Source organism: Ascaphus truei, unplaced genomic scaffold (assembly GCF_040206685.1).
Source record: "Ascaphus truei isolate aAscTru1 unplaced genomic scaffold, aAscTru1.hap1 HAP1_SCAFFOLD_616, whole genome shotgun sequence".
NCBI lineage: Eukaryota > Metazoa > Chordata > Amphibia > Anura > Ascaphidae > Ascaphus > Ascaphus truei.
This window is the reverse complement of record NW_027456949.1, coordinates 113,232-136,772: the sequence shown is the minus strand read 5'-3', so window position 1 is coordinate 136,772 and position 23,541 is coordinate 113,232. Positions and strand designations below refer to the sequence as shown.

Here is a 23,541-nt window from a genome sequence, read left to right as displayed (position 1 = left end):
TCGGAGCCGGGTTGTAAGGGCGCCGCCATTGCGCTTCAAGTTGCGCATGCGCAGTAGGTCCCCGGCGGCCCGACAGACTCGCGCATGCGCAGGGCTAGCCGGGAAGGCAGGGACAGAGCAGAAGAGCTTGAGGCGGCCATTAGGCATTCGCGCATGCGGCCCCAGTGGTATAGCAGCCCCCTGGGAACTACAATTCCCAGGAGGCATAGGGAGACAGGCACCAGGTGCCTGATAGTGGCCAATAGGGCTGGAGGAAGCTCAGCCCGGGAAAAGAGATACATTTCCCGGGCTTTGCATGAGTCAGTCAGTCAGAGGAAGGAACAGACAAGGGAAGGAGGTAGGGTGCAGGAGAGAGGGACTCCCCTGTATTAGGCCAGCACCCCCTTGGTCCAAGATAGCTCAGCTCCCCAGTAAGGTGAGTGTTGCCAGGGGCAGCCCTCAGGTTAGGGACCCTGCCACTTACATTAGTGGGAGCTGGAAAAGGAAGGTGGCAGTTAGTTGGAGCAGCGGAGCTGAAGGGGAAGGAAGGGTGCGGGGAGTGAGTGCAGCTCCTGCATCCAGATAGGTACCCACACCCCAGGTAGGCCCCAACTCCCCACTAGTTGGGTGGGTAACTGCTTAGGGAGGTCCTAGAGAGGGACGTGGCCCCTAGTTTAGAGTGCTGCACTGTCAGAGTCACAGCGGGCATTGCTGTGAGGTCTGACAGGCAGGCACCTTGTTTAGCAGCACGTTGGCTGTTAGAGTTAGTGAGGCTTAGGGATGTGGGTAGTTAGGGGAGTGGGACAGGTCCTTACCCTTTAGGCCCATAGGAGTATCCCAAGCCAGCATAGGTTGCTGTATTATAGGGACGGCCTATAGTGCAGCACGTGCCCCTTATGTAGGTAGGGACACAGAGAAGTATCGCTGTTCCCGTGAGGCGGTTGGACCCACGTTGGGGTCCACAGAGACTGTTCCGGAGTGGGACCGCTCTAGCGGTCCACGTACAAGGAGTGCAGTGGAGGATCAGAAGGAGGCATCGCCCGACTGATCCTTTGAGAAGCTTGTTGCTGACCCAAACACCGGAGTGCTCGGCAGGTATTATACCAACACATGTGCACCAACAGGCCTAGAGGTTTTTAGTGACTGCGCAGTCACGCATTGACTATATCTGTAGGAGTACGGGACATTGGGTGGGGTTCTTGGGACACTGGGTGGGATCACTGTTAGTGTCTCCTCGTGAGAGGGACACAGGTTATTATTATTTGTTAGTAAAGTCGTTAGTTATATAATCACTGTGTGTGTGGTTTCTGATTGGGTTCCTATGTAGGGTCATTCTACACTTCCCTAGAATCCTACATAGGTGGAGGCGCTGAAAGAAGATCCGTTCCAGAGGATTCACCCCAGGCTCTCACTAGCTGAGGCTCAGACTTCCTGTGAGCCTGCAGGTATACGCACCACACCGGTAACACCGCATGTTCTACTCACCCACACTATATATGTGATTGGGTGGGGTGGAATACCCGTTACACATTATATATATATATATATATTCCCCATTGATTGCTATCCCTTGCAGCACGCTCCTAGAGGGCAACACTACTATGTTGTAATTGAATATATTTAGCCAATCACCTGCAACTGCATATTGAGCAGTTTGTGGCAGGCCAGCCCCTCCTCTTCTAGGTATATAATCTCATAGCAAGGTCCCCTTATTCCACTTCACTTACATGTGAGTATCTGTACTGGTATATACCAGTTTTTAATTGCACTAGGTTATACAAGCATATGCTTTGATATTTTAACCCCTTCTGGGCTTATTTCACATAACACTAGTATGCATTTAGCGTAGGGACCTGCTAAAGAGACTTACCTTGACGTGGTTAGCAGGCTTGGCATTATTTGATCAAAGGATGTATACCAAAAGTCTCCTTTTTTCTTATAGGTATTTACACCATACATATATATATATATATATATATATATATATATATTCCCCATTGATTGCTATCCCAATGGGAGAAGCGCAGGGATTCACTTTCTGTTTTGCACATTTGTATGGCCATTTCCTTCACTAGCTGCATGCTCTTTACATGGAGAAGCGCAGTGATTATATTTGTTTTACATTATTTGTTGGGCCGATTTTAATCCTTTGCAGCATGCTCCTAGAGGGCAACACTACTATGGTGTAATTGAATATATTTAGCCAATCACCTGCAACTGCTTATTGAGCAGTTTGTGGCAGGCCAGCCCCTCCTCTTCTAAATATATAATCTCCTAGCAAGGTCCCCTTATTCAACTTCACTTACATGTGAGTATCTGTACTGGTATATACCAGTTTTTAATTGCACTAGGTTATACAAGCATATGCTTTGATATTTTAACCCCTTCTGGGCTTATTTCACATAACACTAGTATGCATTTAGCGTAGGGACCTGCTAAAGAGACTTACCTTGACGTGGTTAGCAGGCTTGGCATTATTTGATCAAAGGATGTATACCAAAAGTCTCCTTTTTTCTTATAGGTATTTACACCATACATATATATATATATATACATATATATATATATATATATATATATATATATATATATATATATATATTCCCCATTGATTGCTATCCCTATGGGAGAAGCGCAGGGATTCACTTTCTGTTTTGCACATTTGTATGGCCATTTCCTTCACTAGCTGCATGCTCTTTACATGGAGAAGCGCAGTGATTATATTTGTTTTACATTGCTTCGCTGAAAACCTGTCCTGTTAAGCAGTAAAACAGCAGCGCCTCCAAATGTAACGTTTTTTCCCCCACCCGGTGGGAGATTTGGCCATTACTGTACATGTGGTGCATGATACCTGCTGGTAACAGGAGGGCTGAGTCGTCCGCCGATGTTAGTGGGGACACAGGATCAGGTTTCTGGGGTACATTACCCATATGGTTCTTTAGCAGTGCAGCGCCTCCATCTGTCACAGGTTCCAAGATGAATGGATGCGATCTCCTACGGTAGAAACTCTCCCTCTCCTCCCAGTAAGATCACACCCAGGCAGGAGGTATATGCAAACAGGAATGATCTTTATTGCTACCACCAACACACAGCAGTGGCCTGCTCAATCACAACTTCTCAGGATCAGTTATCCACTGAATGATGATCCCTGAACAACCACTACAGGCTAGGGCCCCTGCAGCTGTCCTAGCTCTTCCCGACTCCCTTATCAGAAGTCTCCCAAGGGGGAGAGGCCAGGGAAAGCCCCAATTTCAGGCTCCCAGATGTGTGACCTTGCCTCTCTTAGTGGGGAGAAGCACTAAAGAATGTGGGTACTTCCTTTAAGTACATCCAAGAGGAGGGCACCAGGTCTTTCCCATGGTTGGGCGTGCTCAGGCCCAATGTCACGACCTCCCACTGTCACTCAAATGCAGCACCAAGGAGGGGGAAAACCCCATGTTGACTACTGGGCAGCCTGATTCTAACAGGACTTACTGCCAGGAGTATGGCAGGTTTGTAGCCACAGGTGACATGGCTAAATACAGTATAATTAAAATAAACATATTTTTAAAAGTAGTTCTTAGAAAAGCTAAACTGTCCTTTTTTTAATGAGCATTTTTTTTTTAAATAGAGATGGGTGTTCTGCATTTTTCCCCCTACCCCAAAGAGCTCCCAAACATATTAGGCGCTTAGCAGACACAGGGATTTGATCCTATTTCAGCCACTTTAAATGCAATGTTCTTACCAGCTACTGTACTCCTTCACCACTAAAGGGACCACAGATTTACCTTCTGCTCACAATGTGTATTTGCACGTCTTAGTGACCATTTTGTTAGGACTTTATAACACACTTGGTTAGAGAGCATTTTATTTTCGATAGCCAGGGGTTGTTGTTTCTATACTGTACATCCTTGACTTTTCTATGACCTGGTTGGTGTAGATATTTTCACCTTCTCTTTACCTGTTCGAGAATCAGGGTAGGTGAACAGAGTTCAATAATAGTGCTCTAATGACCGTGATGGTGATTCATCTATGATGCAATAAATGCTTGATTGAAGATGGCTAGGTGCAGGTATAAAGGTGAGTAATGGGGTATATATGGGTGAGCATGAGTGTCTATGCCCAAATATAATGTCCTGGTAAGTGTGGGTGATGGAGATATATGCGCCCCACCCCCGCACTACCAATGTGGACAGGGTCTGACAACTGCCTGATAACACCAATAAAATACCCCAAAGTACAATTAAAGTACTAACTCATGTGACCATGCCCTTGTAGCCTTCCAGGGTGCGTGCTTCTGCAGGTAGGAAAGGATATGGTAGCCACAGATGCAGGTGATGCAGAGCACAGCAAGGCAAAGGTACAGGATACACTGGAACAGCAGCAGTAAAATAAAAGTCCTTTATTTTCACTTCATGGTGCAGACAGGGATGGGTGCAAAAAGCCTCCTTCTCTTACGCGTTTCACGCCTATAAGGCGCTTCGTCAGAGAGTGTGACGAAGCGCCTTATAGGCGTGAAACGCGTAAGAGAAGGAGGCTTTTTGCACCCATCCCTGTCTGCACCATGAAGTGAAAATAAAGGACTTTTATTTTACTGCTGCTGTTCCAGTGTATCCTGTACCTTTGCCTTGCTGTGCTCTGCATCACCTGCATCTGTGGCTACCATATCTGTTTGAGAATCAAACTGTATAAAACAGAGACAACCAGCAACACATACAGTACAGCTAGAGGAGGAGGAAGCTTCCGAAACACATGAATATGTTGTGTTATGGGTGCTTTGTAGAGCGGTTACAGAACGTGCTCCGGCTGCTTCAATGGATTTCCATAACTTGTTTTGGTTACACTAATACGGTGGTGGATACAGTGGTGTGATATCGGTCCTGAAAAGACGACACAAAATACCGTTCACAATGCCACTTATAAAAACGGCCCCTAAATGAACAGTAGATATGAGAACGAGAACAGCAGATATACAGGTTACAGACAAGTAGAAGATACATGGAACAGAAACCCACTGGATACAGATAATGGAGAAAAAAAATACAATGATACTGTAACAGCAAAAAGTAGAGCATCAGCCAACCCAGTGCAAAAGCAGTGGTATGAGCAATTACTAAAAATATATGCTCTCATTTATATGGCAAGGACTTGCTGGCATATGAAACAGCAATGGGATGTCAGACAGATCTTAGCCAATACTTTTTAGTGTCTCCATAATGACTTCATTAAAAGTAATCTTGTGCAAGCCTTTCACTGCTTCACCGATATAATATTAAACATATATTCTGAAAGATCACAACACCGGCTTCTGTATATTCACTACAAATATATGCCACCGCCTATGATGGATAGATTGTGCTTAATAGAGCGTACCTGTGGTTTTCTTTATAAAAATTGAGATATTATTTTTTGAATGCATAGGAAATGTAGTATGCGAGAGACTCTAATTAAAATTCTTGCAAATAGGAATGACCTACAAGAAACACTCAATTAAACATTGTTCTCTTTCTTTATAGTGAATATGAAATGAGAATCTGTTACCTGGTTTGCAATAAATAGTACAGAAATAGCCTCTTTGAAGAACTTTCCTGCTTAATGTTTTCCGGTAACTGAACAGTCCAAACATATGATTAAGAAAATGTTTGCCATTAATTGAATGGTACGGACAGCAACGAAAACAAGAATAAATTAGAGCAATCATTTGGTGAGGTTTTGACAGTTATCATGCACATTTAAATTATGCTACAACACAAACAACAAGATAAAATAAATGTTTTCTATTCTGCATTAGCGAAATAGATGTTCATAAACATGCATACAGTATGCTTAGACAAAGAAAGGAAAATAGAACAGAGAAGATGTATAAAATGTAGACATGAAAGCATCAGAGTGCTGAGTGATATTAACCCAGCTATTACAATAATTGACATATTTTCAGTGGTTTTGTAATATCAACATTCCACCAATGACTGGAGTAATCTTTGTAAACATGGCAATTGCCAATGCTTTGAAAGTGTGCAAAACTGGTAAACATCAAGGCCCATATTTACTAAGTAGTGCAATTGCATTAGACACCTTCCTGGCACTTTCTGTAGTGCATTTTAATATGCTTGGGGAAAGTTTTTGTTTCAAAGAGTTGGCTCTAGAGAAAATCATTTTAGGAGTCTCTGGTAGGAATTCGGGAAATTACCTCTTTATCCGCCTTAATGTTTTCTCAAGATTTTCTTGATGAGTGATGCTGCCGTATTATATACCTGGCAACGAATGGAACTACATTTTTGGAATCAAAATCTCTTTTCTTAGTTTTAGTTTGATAAGGCTCTGTCTATCAGTGGACCTGACTTTTTTTTAAACATTGTATCCATTAGTTGGGGATTATATTTCCTCTCTAGGACTTTCTCTTCTTGTTTTTCTGCCTGTTCCTCAAAAGTCTGCCTCCCATGTTATCTTGGTATTCCTAAGACAAGACCATGCTTTTCTTTACATTACTTTTATTTATTTTATTGGTAATATTGATTGGTCACAGGACCTCCAATAAGGTAAAGGACATTGATGGACGAACAACCAGCATGTTGAGTGTAGGAATCTTGGTGCTAAGGACAGCCGGATCAAGCCCTCAGCACCCCAAAGAGGGGTGTAGTAGGGGATAAGTGGTCACCACGTTATGGAAACCCACTAGTACTTTGATCACCTATTTCATGTTGGTTTAGGATATCTTGCCTGTGTATAAAATGGCTAATATATTGGCCAATATATACATAGAATGTAGAGAAGCAAGGAGCACAGCTGGGTTAAAAATCTGCAGGAAGGGTCCTGTAGAAAAAATGAAGGGCACAACTCCGTTCTAAAACTGAGGGTGGTTTATTGAATAAGTGCACAGGGACAGAAACACAGCCCACACACCGACATGTTTCGTCCCACGGGACTTTATCAAGGTGTATCACATAACACAACCTCCTTACCTTTAATAGCCCCAGTTCGCGCCAAAATCGCCCGATTGAGTACACTGCGCATGCGCGCCAGTGACGCGTCGCATCTCCGTGACACCGCCCCCCCTCTGGCACAAGTCCTGGAGAGTAGAGACCACGTCACTGAGATGCGTCCGTTTCCACCCTGGAACGCATGCCAGCTGGGCTCCTATCGGATAGAGGCGGAAGGGGGTTAACAAATACATTTTGTTTATTACCTCATTTAGCTCCCAAGCTGAACAAGTCAGATTTATTCTTAAAAAACATTGGTCGGTACTCTCCTTGGACCCCATATTAAAACAATATATTACTGCAGGTCCAAATGTTGTTTATAGGAAGGCCAAGACGGTTGCGAATTCTCTTACCCCAAGTCTCTTTTCCTCAAAAAAGGTACATTGCAATACAGCTCCTAGTGGTTCTTTCCCCTGTGGGAAATGCAAAATTTGTGGATACATTAATAAATCAAACAAATGTGTATCCAGTCAAACTGGAAAATCTCATGCCACTAGATCATTTATCAACTGCAACTCCACATATATTGTCTACCTCATCACTTGCGGGTGCGGTAGCCAATATGTTGGAAGAACCATTAGGAACCTCAAAGTGCGAATTATGGAGCATATCCGATTGATCTCCAAAGGGAACCTGGACCACCCTGTCCCCAAACATTTCACTAACTGCAGCAAAGGTGGATTAAAAAACTTTAAATTTCAAGGTATTGAGTCCATTCAGCTGTCATCCAGAGGGGGTGATAGAGTTAAGAAGCTTGACCAACGTGAGGCATTCTGGATCTTCACATTAAGAACCAGGGTGCCTCACGGCATGAATATCGATTGGGACCTCTCCCACTTTTTATAGTAGAGGAGGGTTCTTTATGATGCTAATATACATTGATCATTTGTTTAAATATTAATATATGTGTAGCCCTTTTTGTGAACGCCTGAACTAAGGGACTACGGTGCATAAACCTGTGGCTTCAGGAGCTCTGAGCCTCCGCTTATTGGGAGCCTGGGGGTATACCTTTATCACTTGTGGTGCAGCGCCTCCACTTACCCAGGATCCCCATTTTAGAGATTATACCCTGAGCAAGAACCTAACAACAGTAGTATGCAACAGCAACCTTTTTATATCACACATCGATAACAAATGACCTGCAGACTTATCATATAACAATTACATACACACACACAACGTGGCTCGGCCACACCTTAGTAGGGATACTGTCCTGTACATAGTTGGCTCTGCCACTCTCCTTAGGAGTATGTCTCATAACCAGTAAAGTATGGTACCAAAGGCACTCTCTCAGGAAACCCAATTAGTTAGTGGGAGGCGGGATCAGCGCCTAGTGACCGGTGTAGGTGCACTTGTAGATAAGGATACCTTCCGGTCACTACGATGACCTTGACTCTCCACTGGGGTCCTGGTGTTAATCCAGCCTTGCGCCGTCTCTCCCTTCTGCAGCACCGTCAGATGGGAAATCCAAGATGGCGGCCGCAGCTCCGCAACTCCGCAGATAAACCTCACTAAAGGGAAACGTCCCTGACGACTATGGGCGTCCTTACAAATACAGCACCCTACGATGGCAGGGGAAAGACTCCTGGGGCTGTGGGCATATCCTACCTAAGCAGACGGGTCACTGACCCTCCGCTCTAGCACACGAGGTTCCGCCAACCTCCTCCTTCACCTCCCTCGCTGCTCTGACCCTCCGCCCACACGCATCCGGTTCCTGCATACACAGTCTCGCATCCCATTGGTCCTCAGCCTCAGCTGACCTTCTCACAGTGCAGAGTTCATAGTTCAAACCCCCTCCAAGTCTCTACTTATGATTACCCTTCGCGCGCTTCCCTCGCGCATGCGCAGCCCAACTGGTACGCAGTAACTTCGCTGGCAAACAGGGACAATATGGCGCTGCCTATGTAATTGACAGCGCGGAACCTTTAATATATATGCACTTCCTTACATTCTCCCCCCTCCAGAATCCAGCGTCCCCGCTGGACTACCTAAGCACATATATTTTAACTATGTACACAACCCTCTCCTTCCTAGATTAGGTTACACATCTCATTAAACAGTACCATCATAGCTTGCATCCTATGCCGAGCCCACTGCTGAGCCTCATAATGGGGTGCCCCAAACTGATCATATGCCATTCGCATGGGAGGTTGACTGTTTCTTTGACTTCGGCGGGGGTGATCCTCCTCCGCTTCCTCTACAGAGGGCTCAGTCTCAACTGATATTTCCATCTCTACCCTTGAGGGGTGTTCAGCATTAGCACAGTCTCTTTGGGGTGTAAAACATGGACTTTGTGGGTCTAGAGGCTGACTCGCTGGAGTCAAATGATCAATGTTCGGGCCAAGAGGCTCTTTACCCGTGGCTCCTTCGGGAGATGCCTCCACGGCCGGAAGGCCCCTTTGAGAGGTTCCCTCCATTGTATCCTCAGAGGTGGCGATTTTTACAGTCTCTGAGCCATCCTCTGTGTATTCAACTGCTCCATCTAGGGCAGTGGCCGGGGCTTCCAATTCATCCGTCCCTACTTGAGGTATAAGAAGCAGATGATTCCTATGCCACACTTTTACGCGGCCTTCAGAATCCTTGATCCGGTACACAGGAAGACCCGGCATCTGTGACTCCACCTCATACACACCCTCCCGCCACCGGTCTGCCAATTTATGCTTCCCAGGAACACCTAAGTTGCGTAAAAGGACCGCATCTCCGGGGTGAATTTCCTTGTAACGTACTTTGTGGTCATAACGCCTTTTATTCCCCGCATTCAATTGTGCGGTCGTCCGCTCAGCCAATTTGTAGGCCAACTGTAAACTGTCCTTTAGTCGCTGAACGTATCGGAAATGCGTCCTATTGGATACCCCATCGGTAGATATCCGTAGGCGCACATCCACCGGTAACCGGGCTTCTCTTCCGAACATCAAGAAATACGGGGTATACCCAGTGGACTCATGTCGGGTACAATTATACGCATGTACCAATGCTTCGACGTGTTTACTCCACTCCGTCTTTTGCGGGCTCGTCAATGTGCCCAACATATCCAACAAGGTGCGATTGAACCGTTCGGGCAAGGCATCCCCTTCGGGGTGGTACGGGGTAGTACGTGACTTGGCAATGTTCAGTAGGATGAGCAACTCCCGTATCAGTGTACTTTCAAAGTCCCGGCCCTGATCGGAGTGAAGACGATTTGGTAACCCATAGTGAATGAAATATTTTTCCCATAGTACTCGGGCTACCGTTACGGCCTTCTGGTCTTTCGTAGGGAACGCTTGGGCGTACCTAGTGTAGTGGTCAGTGATCACAAGAACATTACTAACTCCCCGACTGTCGGGTTCGATACAGAGAAAATCCATACATAGACGGACCGTCCCGTTCTTCTTGCGGACTACCACAATGGGTGAGGCGTAAGGGCTCCGAGATTCCTGCACGATGCCAGCCGTTTTCATCTCGTCGATTAAGCCCCTCACTTCGTCAACATCCCTGGGGGCAAGCCGGCGGGAGCGCTCCCGGAAGGGGGTAGCGTCGCTCATTCGGATGGTATGGTGGGCACTGCGACTGCACCCCACATCCATATCACCAGTGGAGAACACACCCCTTCGGTCGTGTAGCTCATTCTGCAACCTCTTCCTCCACTCATCCGGGAGGGGCGAGTCGCCAAAGTCAAATTCCAATGCAGGCTCTATGGTAGTAGGCGAGCTCCTAGCTAGTCCCGTCGAGACCTTCTCCTCGGAAGTTACAGGGTATATCCTTCCTAGCGTCTGCCGCCGGTCAATAGTCATCGGGTACGGGGATATATTCTGCACGTACACCCAGGTGCGCTTCGGGATCTTCCCGGGCCATTCCTTGACCGAGGTTAGTACTTTGTAGCCCAAACGTTGTTCGTCCTGGGCCACACTCTCCACGGTGAAGAGCTGATCCTCCGACCGTCGACGGGGGTAATGGCAAGCGGCGACCATCATGCGTCCTTCCCCCGGGGGAATCTGGGTCAGTCCCCATTCTTGGCTGTAGAGGACGCCATGCTCTTCCTCAGTCGCAATTCTACAGCAGACCTCTTGGAGGGCGGGGCAGGCCGCTAAGGCCAGCAGTGGGGCTTCTCCCGCTTCTTGCAAGAACTGGCGAAACACCGTGCGTACTATGTCAGCGTTGGTCCCCAAGATGATTGGGGCGCTGGGGTGGTCCTGAGGTTCGGGGCACACTAAGGCCTCCACTTCCATGGGGTGATGTTTACCCGTATTCAGCTGGAGAATATCTAGCTGCACCTTTATTACTCCGTCTATGGGGTAATCTTCATGACTCAATCCCCGTAGCCGCAGGGCATCCGCCGATAGCAACGGTAGTTGATGTAGGTGTTGGTCGTAGAAGGGCCGGTATACGATCGTTACTTGGGATCCCGTGTCCAACAATGCAGCGGCGTAGATGCCTTCGATAACTACGCGAATAATGGAGGCGGGGCCAATTCGGGAGCCCTGAGGAGGCGGTAATGCCTGATCATCCTTCAGGGGTTGGCACGGCATTGAATGCGCCGGTCGGGGCGACGTTCTCCGTGAGGTGGGGCAGTGGGCCCGCAAGTGTCCCATCTTTCCACAGGCGTAACACTGTATTTGGCTGAGGTAAGCCTCGTTTCTCCGGGTGGGGGGGCTCCTCCCGGTCGGGGGACGAGGTCTGGGTGTCACGGGGGTAGGGGCATCCTCGGGGTCAGGGTCCCCAGATTCGGGCGCATCGGTTTTGGGTTCCACTTTCTTGGCCTCCTTACCTCCGAGCTGGGGCTTCTTCCCGGTGGCTAGGTCACGCCCCAGCAGCACCGTCTCATGCGCTTGAACCCGGTCCATTAAGTCGTGAAACGACAACGCTTGTCCGGGCGTTAGACAGCTACTGACCCGCACCGACACGGGGTGTAGGGGTAAGAGGCCCCGCAACAGCTGAGTGGTGCGTAGTCCGTTAGCTTCTATCCTTGGTAATACGCCTTTCCACACCAGATTCCAGAGGTCCAGGTGCAATCGTCTGAGAAAATCGGACACCATTTCTCCTTCTTTCTGGGCTAACGCATGAAATTTGGACATCAACGTGTACGTGTCCACCGGGGCTCCATATGCCTTGGTCAGGCAGTAGATAAGATCGGCCGCGTCAGCTTCCGGATTGTCATCTCGGTAGTAGTGCACCATGTGGGACGCGGGGGGCCGTAAGCACTCAACTATGCGTTGTCTGCGGATCGCGTCCGTGCAGGTCCATTCAGGCAGTACCTGTTCGGTATGATCCAACCAGTCCTCTATCCCTACTTCCCCTTGAGGCGTGGGTTTCTCGCCGGAGAAGGCTTTTAACTTCCTGTACTGGAGCGACTGGGTGGTGTTGTGGATAGCGGCGGCTATGGCGGGAAGAGAGGTGTCTCCTGGTAAGCTGTCCCCGACTGCAGGGTAAGCGTCCAATCTTGATACGCTAAGGCGGTTGAGGCCAGCCCGCAGGCCGGACGGGGTGGACGAGGAGCCTAGGCTCAGGGTGGCGGGCCAACGAGGGAGTAGGCCTCGGTCAGGGGAGTGGTCGGGGCCTCCCGTCGCGGCACCTGCGGGGGGAGCATACTCTCTCCTAGGGGTAGAGGTGGCCAGGGGCGCAGGGGTGTCCGCCTGGACTAGGGGGCAGCGCACCCCCGGGGCCTCAGCCAGCAACAGTACACGGGGCAAGGCCTCGGGGCATATGTCCTGTTCAGTGGCGTACAAGACCCGGCGCCAGGTCTGGTCGCGGTCATAGAAGTGGTCTTGTACTTGGGCATTGTCCAGGAGGGGAAGCTTGCGGACCTGCTCGGTCACTGTGCCTAGCGAGATCGTGGCGGGGACATGGCCCAGCGCGAAGACACGGTTCAAGGGAATCCCGTGCCGTTGGGCCCACTTGCGCACCTCGAGCGCCGAGGGCACCGACATGATGTGGGTTGGTTGCACAATAGAGACAAAAAAAAATGTGGGGGGCACCCCAGGTCTAATATCTCAGCAGCGCCTCCAAATGTAGCCCTTTTTGTGAACGCCTGAACTAAGGGACTACGGTGCATAAACCTGTGGCTTCAGGAGCTCTGAGCCTCCGCTTATTGGGAGCCTCGGGGTATACCTTTATCACTTGTGGTGCAGCGCCTCCACTTACCCAGGATCCCCATTTTAGAGATTATACCCTGAGCAAGAACCTAACAACAGTAGTATGCAACAGCAACCTTTTTATATCACACATCGATAACAAATGACCTGCAGACTTATCATATAACAATTACATACACACACACAACGTGGCTCGGCCACACCTTAGTAGGGATACTGTCCTGTACATAGTTGGCTCTGCCACTCTCCTTAGGAGTATGTCTCATAACCAGTAAAGTATGGTACCAAAGGCACTCTCTCAGGAAACCCAATTAGTTAGTGGGAGGCGGGATCAGCGCCTGGTGACCGGTGTAGGTGCACTTGTAGATAAGGATACCTTCCGGTCACTACGATGACCTTGACTCTCCACTGGGGTCCTGGTGTTAATCCAGCCTTGCGCCGTCTCTCCCTTCTGCAGCACCGTCAGATGGAAAATCCAAGATGGCGGCCGCAGCTCCGCAACTCCGCAGATAAACCTCACTAAAGGGAAACGTCCCTGACGACTATGGGCGTCCTTACAAATACAGCACCCTACGATGGCAGGGGAAAGACTCCTGGGGCTGTGGGCATATCCTACCTAAGCAGACGGGTCACTGACCCTCCGCTCTAGCACACGAGGTTCCGCCAACCTCCTCCTTCACCTCCCTCGCTGCTCTGACCCTCCGCCCACACGCATCCGGTTCCTGCATACACAGTCTCGCATCCCATTGGTCCTCAGCCTCAGCTGACCTTCTCACAGTGCAGAGTTCATAGTTCAAACCCCCTCCAAGTCTCTACTTATGATTACCCTTCGCGCGCTTCCCTCGCGCATGCGCAGCCCAACTGGTACGCAGTAACTTCGCTGGCAAACAGGAACAATATGGCGCTGCCTATGTAATTGACAGCGCGGAACCTTTAATATATATGCACTTCCTTACATATGTCTTGATGGTGGAATCCATGTTCCATGTCCTTCTGCACCATCTATATATGGGTCATGAATAAGAGAAAATCAACATGCAAAAAAAATATATATTCTTTTAATTGATAATAAAATAAAAAAGTTTTTCTTCCATATAAAATTACCTTACACAGTCAATCACATAAAATCAGTCTATATTTGGACTTCAAGATTACAATTCAAGTTTATGGATTAGATATGGCTTGATAGTAGTAAAGTTATCATATTATGGTACTCTTTGTAGGTACTTGTTTATAATATAGTCCCATTCAACATGATTAAAGTCCAATTATAGTTCTGTGATTGCTAAAACATCCTCTTTTTTTTCTTTATTTATCATAGGTTATCAAATGTGAGCACTTCTCTTTTTTATTGTACTCCTAGGCTGAACTATCACTGCGTTTTTTTGCAATGTTCAGCTTTGGGCTAAATGTGTTTGTCTCTTTTTTTAAAACTAATAAAGTTGTTGTGTAAAAAAATGTAAAAAAATGTATTTGTTAACCCCCTTCCGCCTCTATCCGATAGGAGCCCAGCTGGCATGCGTTCCAGGGTGGAAACGGACGCATCTCAGTGACGTGGTCTCTACTCTCCAGGACTTGTGCCAGAGGGGGGGCGGTGTCACGGAGATGCGACGCGTCACTGGCGCGCATGCGCAGTGTACTCAATCGGGCGATTTTGGCGCGAACTGGGGCTATTAAAGGTAAGGAGGTTGTGTTATGTGATACACCTTGATAAAGTCCCGTGGGACGAAACATGTCGGTGTGTGGGCTGTGTTTCTGTCCCTGTGCACTTATTAAATAAACCACCCTCAGTTTTAGAACGGAGTTGTGCCCTTCATTTTTTCTACAGGACCCTTCCTGCAGATTTTTAACCCAGCTGTGCTCCTTGCTTCTCTACATTCTGGTTCCTTCTATCAGGACTGCACGCAGTGGAACTTCACCTGGATGGATTTCGTATTCCTATACACTTAATGGAAAGGTAATGGGCAATAGCCCTCATTTATTGTTACCTTGGTCCCTATTTAGGGAAGTGTATATGTTAAGGGGGGTAAGCAGGGTAAACCATATCTGCGGTAGTCGTGCTGACTGACCGCTAGATCCCATATATATGTCCCCCCTTAACTCTGTATAATACAATGGTGGAATGATTTATTGAAGTTCCCATCTATCTATATGTTGATATACAGCTTGTGAGTCCATACACGTGTATGAGCGTCAATCTCTACGTATACACAATATATACATAGGCAAGATAGCCAGCCTAAAACCAACTTGGAGTTGGTGATATATAAAAGAAATGCAGTATTTCTGTCGTCATTCTGGTTCCGATAAAAATTAGGACTTGATAATTAGCATCATAAGTAAAGTTGTGTTATTTATTCATTTTGACTCGGGTCCTAATATTTTTACCGGAATCAAAAAAAAATACATTTCTTTTAGCAGTACAAGGTTGATGGCTTGCACCATACAAATAACTCTTTTTTTTGGCAGTAATACCGCGTTTCCCCAACATTGATGACTAAGCCTAAGAGAGGAATCTAAATAGGTTAGAATAGGTTTTTAAAAAGTTAGACATTTATAGGCAATACAGCAAGAGCAATCAAGGATTTTAGACTTGACTAAAATTTTGGGAGGATATGTACTGTAAGTTTGTGTGTCATATGCATACGTTTTGCGGTGATTATGTACTGTATGTTTGTGTCGCATGCATAATGGTAAACTTTTAAGTCAAAGTCACAAATAAAAATCCACCAAGGAAGTATAGGAAAAGAAGAGGTAAAAAAGGAAAGTCCCAAGGTATTCTGACGGATCAACGGTGGTTGATTATGTAAAAGGCAAAGAGAGCTAGCAAAGCTAATCTATGTTATGTATGGCAAAAGGTTAATGAGTGTGAATTAACACTGTCAATCACCTTAAAGCAAAGCTGACAGGCACTGTGCCCTGCTTGTGTGAAATGGTGGGCCACTGGAGCCTCCAAATTCATCCTCCTAATAGCAGCCTTATGTTGTTGAATCTTATCCTTGACCTGCTGCGTAGTCTCACCCACATACCCAATACCATTTGATAAATAGACTGCATTCTTAGATAGACACGTATAGAATTAATTAATACGATACCTGTATCCAGTCAGTGAATGGGTGAAGTGGTCACCCTCCTAGACACTCCCACACTGAGAACAAGAGCAGCAACGGAAGGTACCAAACTTGAGGGGGCCTAGGAACATCTCCCCCCAAATAAATCTCGTGCCCCCCAGTTTGCGCACCCCTGTTTAAGGGATTGAGGGATCTCTTTGGGTTCCCTGCACCTGTTTGTCACTTTGCTAATCATCGTGGGCGTGCTGATTCTCACCACTTTATTTAAATACCTTAGAGTGGAATGTCATTATATATTCTACTTTTCTCTGTTTAATAAACTACAGAAACATCAGTAGATATCCTTATTCTGGAAGAATAGGGATTATGGGATGGGAGGGACAAACACAAGGGAAAAAATATAATTTCTCTATTACTGTAGTTACTAAGAAAATATGTTATGAGTTATCGTTTAACAGTCCATGTTTATTATAGAATCATAAAAATATGTTTGACTGGTACTGTTCTAGGCAATTATTATATTATATTACAGAAAGAACAAAACGCATGCATCTTTGATAACATTAGTCTTTGAAATCAACATATGCTTCTGTTATCTAACTTCTTCAACCACTAAAAGATTTGTAGAATTATTTGTACCTGTACATCTTTGATCTTTTAAAAGATAAGGTTCAGAAATCTTTGAGGGGTTATATCTAGGTTTGTGGCAAGAAATCACGGCAAGAAGGTTAAAAAAATGGATCACTCCCTTATTAATGATTTAATCCCCTTTTGGGGTTGGTTAGTAACCAAACTAATAAGAATTGATGCCCCATTCTTCTGACATTTAATTGCTGGATGATAAAACTAGTTACAATTAGAAATGGGAAAATTTGTTTTGCGAATTTGGATCCACAGCGAATCGACCTTTTCCTTTGGTCTGCGGATTTCCGCAGATCAATCTCAAAAAGGGCGATTTGCATTTTGCATTTTTTTTATTAGTATTACCACTACACTCCATGGATTCCACAACGCGTAGATGGATTTGCAGAATTCAATTCGCAGATTCAGCAATCCGTTGGCGGAGAGAGACTGTCTGTAAAAGTTTCCCCTCTTCCCTTTTAAAGCAGTTCAGTCTCGGTTAATTAGGTGCACCTGCAGATTGCTTAGCTAGAGGAGTTTAACCATATTGTAAAGTATGCATACTACAAGCTCCTGCAAACATACACAGTCTATGACTGACACATATTCCCCTCACCATCATAACATTGCCCTGTGGAGCGGCCCATGCACCCTAGAGAGTGCATCAGCATTTCCATGCAGCATTCCTGCTCCATGCTGGACCATGAAATCAGAGGGCAGCAATGACAGCAATGACCACTGAGTAATCCTCGAGTTTGTTTCTTTGTTACTATGCATAAACTGTAAATGAGCATGGTCTGTAATGAGGCTGAATAACCTGCCTAAGAGATAATATTGTAATTTCTCTGTAGTCCATTTACTGCCAAGCATTCCTTCTCTACAATGGCATTCCCAGGGTAACCACTTGCGACTTAGATACAAGACGGTGTGTTCGTCTTCTCCTACAAACTGGGAGATGACTGCTCCAAGAACTACTATCTGTTTGTAGAAAAAATTGCATTGAAAACATCCGGGCCACTTTGATCATGTGATTACAGAGCAATACTTTTGGCAAATTTGCTATCACTGCATATTGTTTATTGGATTAGAAAGAAAAAACATTATACTTTACACTGTCAAAATTTACATGAGTACATTGGTTAAAAAAAAACCAATAGAAATACATTCAAATCACTCAGATTGCCCAAAGCATCAAATTGTATCTTTGATGGCTTTGAAAGTGACAAATCTAATTTTAGAATGAAAGAGAGGAGTGGCAAGTTGATAAATTAAATATCCATTGAGGATTTGTTTTATCTTCACACATGGACATTTATGTATTGGGGCTGTCCAGCCAGAACACATGAATTGAGGGTTCAGCAACTTGCCCAAAGACTAAGGCCGTGGCCACGGTGAGCATGACGGTGCACGTGGTGTGAACAGAATGCCGTGCCTCGATGAGAAGCGCCGGCGCTCGCAATCCATGAGCAGACAAATGAGTTTCTGCCGCGTGCCGGCCGGGTCACATGAGCTGTTCACCCAATGAGGTGAGCTCCGTGACGTCACAGCCAAGCGTCAGACACGCCTCCTGGTCGGGCCTACCCCATGGCGACAAATCGCTCCAGCTACGTGCGCACGCGACGCCAGAAGCATGATGGCACGTGCGCGAGCTCACCATGGACGTGGCCGTATATGGATTATTTCTCTTTCGCTAACTATTCAGTAATTTCTTCAAACTTTTTTTTTTTTTTCAAGTAGGATCGCTATGGCATGCCAGCAAGAGTCGCTTGGATTTGGAGATATTAATCTGTGATGACTTTGCATGATTGATGGTTAAACCATATACAGTATGTGTACTTCCCTTTATTACCTGGCCCACCAGCACCGACATTGCCAGCTGCCATTATCATTTTCCAAAGATTGTCAAAAAAATATGTGTTGCACCAGGAGTCTCCCTGTGCTACAGTCCTAGTAGATGATAAAACCTAGCTCTTCACAAAAGTTTGTTCGAACCTTCTGTTATTACAAAGCCGTGCGAAAGCAATTCTTCCCAAGTCTCTTTTTCACTGCAAGGTTTTATTTGATTGTTTGTTTTTAAGTTCGGCAAAGCACACATTTTACGTTCGTCTCAATTTCAAAGGAATTTTTGATTTGTCAAATTTTCACATAATCAATTGTTATTTCTTTTTAATATAGAGGTGATCTTTTTTTCGGACAAATTCACAAAAAATCAAACTTTGCCATTTTTGCAGTCGATTTCGAACTTTATCAAAAAGTTCGCTCATCACTAATAAAAAAAAGGAATTGCTACTTTAAACACAAGACCAAAAGGTTGTGTCCACGTTTCAGTCAGGTTGCAAGCATAGTTTCAATGTATGTTTACTGGCCCCGCACTACTTTTAAACACAATGTTTGTTGTAGAAAGTGTGTAAAACAGCAGGCATAAACTTTAAGGAATCCATTTCAAAATGTAAGAGAAGCAAAAAGTGCAAACTGTGAATGCTTATTTCCATTTCATTACCCAGAATCCCTGGCTCAGTGGAGACTGTATCAGGGCAGGACTTTGACCTTCTGAGGTCCTAAGATATGTCAAAGTATAAGGGGCCCCAAAAATTAGAAATAGTGTATGCTGACTGAAGGGACCATTGAAAATATAAACATGAAAAAGAAAAGCCCTGATGAAGTAAGCCATCGCTTACGAAACGCATAGGGTGATTGTTGTTTGCAGCCTATGCCTGCTGGTAGCCTGGTGTACTGCCGTTTGGATGTTCTATGGCCATTTGCTGTCCTTCTCTCTGAGAATCAGTGTGTGAGAGAGCGCTGAGTGAGCACAGAGAGAGGCAGTATCCCTGTGAGTCACCCGGCAAAGACTACAGACGGTGCGCATGACGTCATCATGTTAGAGTGGAGTAGAACCCAGAAGAGATTCCCCTGCTGACGCCAGGCTGCACAAGCCACACACGGATGCTGAAAGGACCATCAGCTGGAACACTTCGGCGGAAGTTTAATCAGAGGATCCATGGCCTGGAGACCGGAGGGGCTCGACCAAAGGGATAATCGAGAATTTCTACAACCAGGTTCTATATTATACAAGGCATTTCAAGGATGAAATAATTTGTGAGTGACACTCCTGGTGTCCGTTATATATGTTTTATTACATTTTAGTTATATTGTGGATCTGTACTATGTTGCTTTTTTCCTCTTTCTCATATCACTATTGAGACAACTTCCAAACAATTGTATCCACTCACCTTCAAATGGTGACAATGTTAAAGAAGAGTATTGCATTGTGAGTTTTAAGATCACATTTAATGTATGTATCCATGTGCACTGCATGAAGGGTGAAATTAGAAATCCTATACACTTAGCGTGTATTCCCTAGAACTCTATACCCAAGGTTTATCTCCCATGTTTGGTGTCGTTAACCGCTGCAGTCTGATTTCTATCATTTATCTACTGTCATCCCCTTGTTAAATCGATGGGGAATCTACTACTGTAAAAGGAAACCACTGAATAATTGCACTGTATTTCACAGTATTAAAATATACACTGTTTTCGTTTCTCTTGTGTTTTTTATATATTGCACTGAGCACCGATTTGTGAAGAACAGTGCCGGGGAGGACAATTTTCTCTGTAAGGACCAACAAAGGATCTACATAATCCTGGTGACCTCCTGGCTGCAGGACTTCAATTTTTAGTGGTTGTCACAAAATACACCTACACTTACATACCCATTATTATTTGTGTTTGTATTGATATATTATCATTAATTTGTACTACATGTATATGCACTTTTGTATCACAGTACTTGGGGTATAGCACTGAGGTTGTGCTTTCTTTCCTTGAAACAGAAATTAATGAAAGCATTATACCGGCATTATTGGATACAGGCATACCCCGCTTTAAGGACACTCACTTTAAGTACACTCGCGAGTAAGGACATATCGCCCAATAGGCAAACGACAGCTCACGCATGCGCCTGTCAGCACTTCCTGAATAGCAATGCCGGCTCCCTACTTGTACCGAAGCTGTGTGCAAGCAGGGAGACTATAGAGCCTGTTACAAATGCGTTATTTACATCAGTTATGCACGTATATGAAGATTGCAGTACAGTACATGCATCGATAAGTGGGGAAAAAGTAGTGCTTCACTTTAAGTACATTTTCACTTTACATACATGCTCCGGTCCCATTGCATACGTTAATGCGGGGTATGCCTGTACAAAGTTGACGGTGTAAAGCTAAAATGGACAGTGTTTGCACATCACATTCATTCTAATTTTAAAACATTTTCTTTCGTGGAGAACAAAATCATTCATGTCTTCAAATGATAAGTTATGAAGTTTGTCACTTTTGATGCACCTGGTGCTTGGGGTCACATTTGAATGAACATTTCAATATTTAGAGAATTTTTCCCCCATATTTTTATTTATCACCCGATTTTAAAATTTGAAATGCATTATTTTTTTTATTTTTTTTATTTTTTTGTGCCCCTCATATTGTGAGGTCCTAAGCTGTAGCTTAATAAGCTAATGTGAAAGTCTGTCACTGCACTGTAGGCGGTGTGATTGTGAGGTAAGGCATGTTTGTGGACTGAGACATGTGAATATGCTCATAATTGTTCCTTATCATTGCTTCACTGCTACAAGAAATAGTTCTCATCTGGGAGTGAAAGACTACAAGGGAGACGCTGCCCATATTTAAAAATCCACCCACCACATTTTTTCCAACAACAAGTAAAGGATACATTGAATAAAGTAATTACACTGGCAATTTTAAACAAATGGCATTGTCTATTTATAAACATATTTACCAAGGTCTTTAATGAGAGACAGTGCTTCCCATGATATAAAGGCACCTCCACCATCATCCATGGCTCCTTGCCCAACATCCCAGCTGTCCAGATGTCCACTGACAATTACAACCTAAAAATGTAATAAAAATAAATCAAATATAATACATGAAACCGATTTCAAAACTTCGTTCTAGTTCTTTAGAAATACATCTGTCTTTAGAAATATATATATATCTAAACTGCCAGGAACATTGTACAACATACTGCAAAGTATCCAAAAGTAATGAATGATAATTCAGTTATTAAAAATACTATGTATATATATATTAATATATATATATATATATATATATATATATATATATATATATATATATATATATATATATATATATATATATATATATTAATATATATATACATAGTATTTTTAATAACTGAATTATCATTCATTACTTTTGGATACTTTGCAGTATGTTGTACAATGTTCCTGGCAGTTAGAAGTACATGGCTGTTTTGTAATGGAATGACATGTTGATTCTGGAACTGGAACAAATTACAAAAGCAGGAAACGTTATATTTCAAAGTGATGTAATTCCTTGCAGGGCTGTAAATTCCAATCAGAGAATGTTTCAGGAAGAGTTATTAAGAGACAATAAAATTAGCAGAGGCTTAGTTTCATGTTGACCAGGAAACAAAGAACCATTTTATGGTGCAATTACTTAAGAACACTTAAAAAATATTAAATTAAATAATTTATGAGAATATGTTACCAGTAGATAGTGGGTGTTAATAACTTGGATGATCATACCACTTATCTTATTATACACACAGTATGTTTATATTTAGATAATTGGTAAAAACACTAGAATAAGATGAGTCTGTGTGTAGAGGTGGCACCGTAGAATAAAAATAGTTTTGAAAAATAAATGCAAATGCAGGATAAAGATAATATTCTATCATGGACAATTGATTGTAAGAGGATAGTAAGCTGCCAGGACCACTTAAGTAATCTAACTTCTTCAGGAGTGAGTTACAAAAGGTGTTGCATTTATACAGGGAGAGAAAATATGTGGAATAATTACGTATCCGTATCAGAAGCTGATGAGAAAATGAATCTGTGTGTTTCAAACTACAAGGTTCTCTTTGTTAAAGTTCAGATCTAAAAGTCACAGAAAGTTTACCACATGCGACATAATGGTGACTACACAAGAATTTCCTGAAGAGAGAACTTTGAGACGTCAGACTTTTATATACAGTGAAACAAAAAACACAGCGCACAACGCAAATAGTGAAGTATGAAAAAATATAATACTCTATAAATATATTAAGGTTCTGCGTACATCAATGTACGGATATTACTACGGTACTTTCTCCTTCCCTGGATCCGGCAGGTACCATTACTATTCTTACCTGTGTACCCAGGCCTGGCCATGTCAAACACCACATTCCGGAGACGCCCTCTCTGCTGTGGGTGCGTGATAATCCACTTCCCACCTCAGCATAGGGGACAGGTCTGGTCTGCGGGCAGCACAGCGTGAAAATGTCACATTTTACAAATTGCCTTTGCTTCTGATACTGGTGAATTTTATGATGCAGATAAAAGGGAAAAAGTGGCGTAAAGGATGCAGAGCTTAATGCATTCAATTCAAATACAAACATCAAGTACTGTAAGTAAACCCTTAGGGGCCTATGTACTAAGCGCCGATAAGCCTCTTATTGAGGGCTTTTCGCCAAAGAGGCCTACTGCGAGTCAGTAAGCCCCGATAAGTCGCCGATAAAAGCCCTTTTCGGCATTTCTTTTTATCCGAGAAAAAAAATATATCGCCAAACAAGTGGCGATAATCCACTTATCGTCAGGTTTTAAAACTGGCGCAATTCTACTAGCTCTGATTAACTTATTTATTTATAAAAAAAATTACCAGGAAGTAATACATTGAGAGTTACCTCTCATTTTCAAGTATGTCCTGGTCACAGAGTTAAGACAAATAATACATGGTTACAAATACAGTTACATAAATGAACAGGGTATACATTATATACAAGACATTGCATGCACAGTTAAAGAAA

At 44.3% G+C, this 23,541-nt stretch overlaps 1 protein-coding gene across 1 annotated transcript in view; it reads right to left on the bottom strand.

The window, feature by feature from the left end:
* Positions 1-21,625, bottom strand: part of LOC142485655 (carboxypeptidase Q-like) — an 84,708-nt gene extending 63,083 nt beyond the window's left edge. The window contains exon 1 of the mRNA XM_075584479.1: positions 21,490-21,625. Coding sequence (XP_075440594.1) covers positions 21,490-21,550 — 61 coding nt within the window. The 5' untranslated portion in view covers positions 21,551-21,625. The remainder of the gene's footprint in view (positions 1-21,489) is intronic.
* Positions 21,626-23,541: the final 1,916 nt, after the last annotated feature.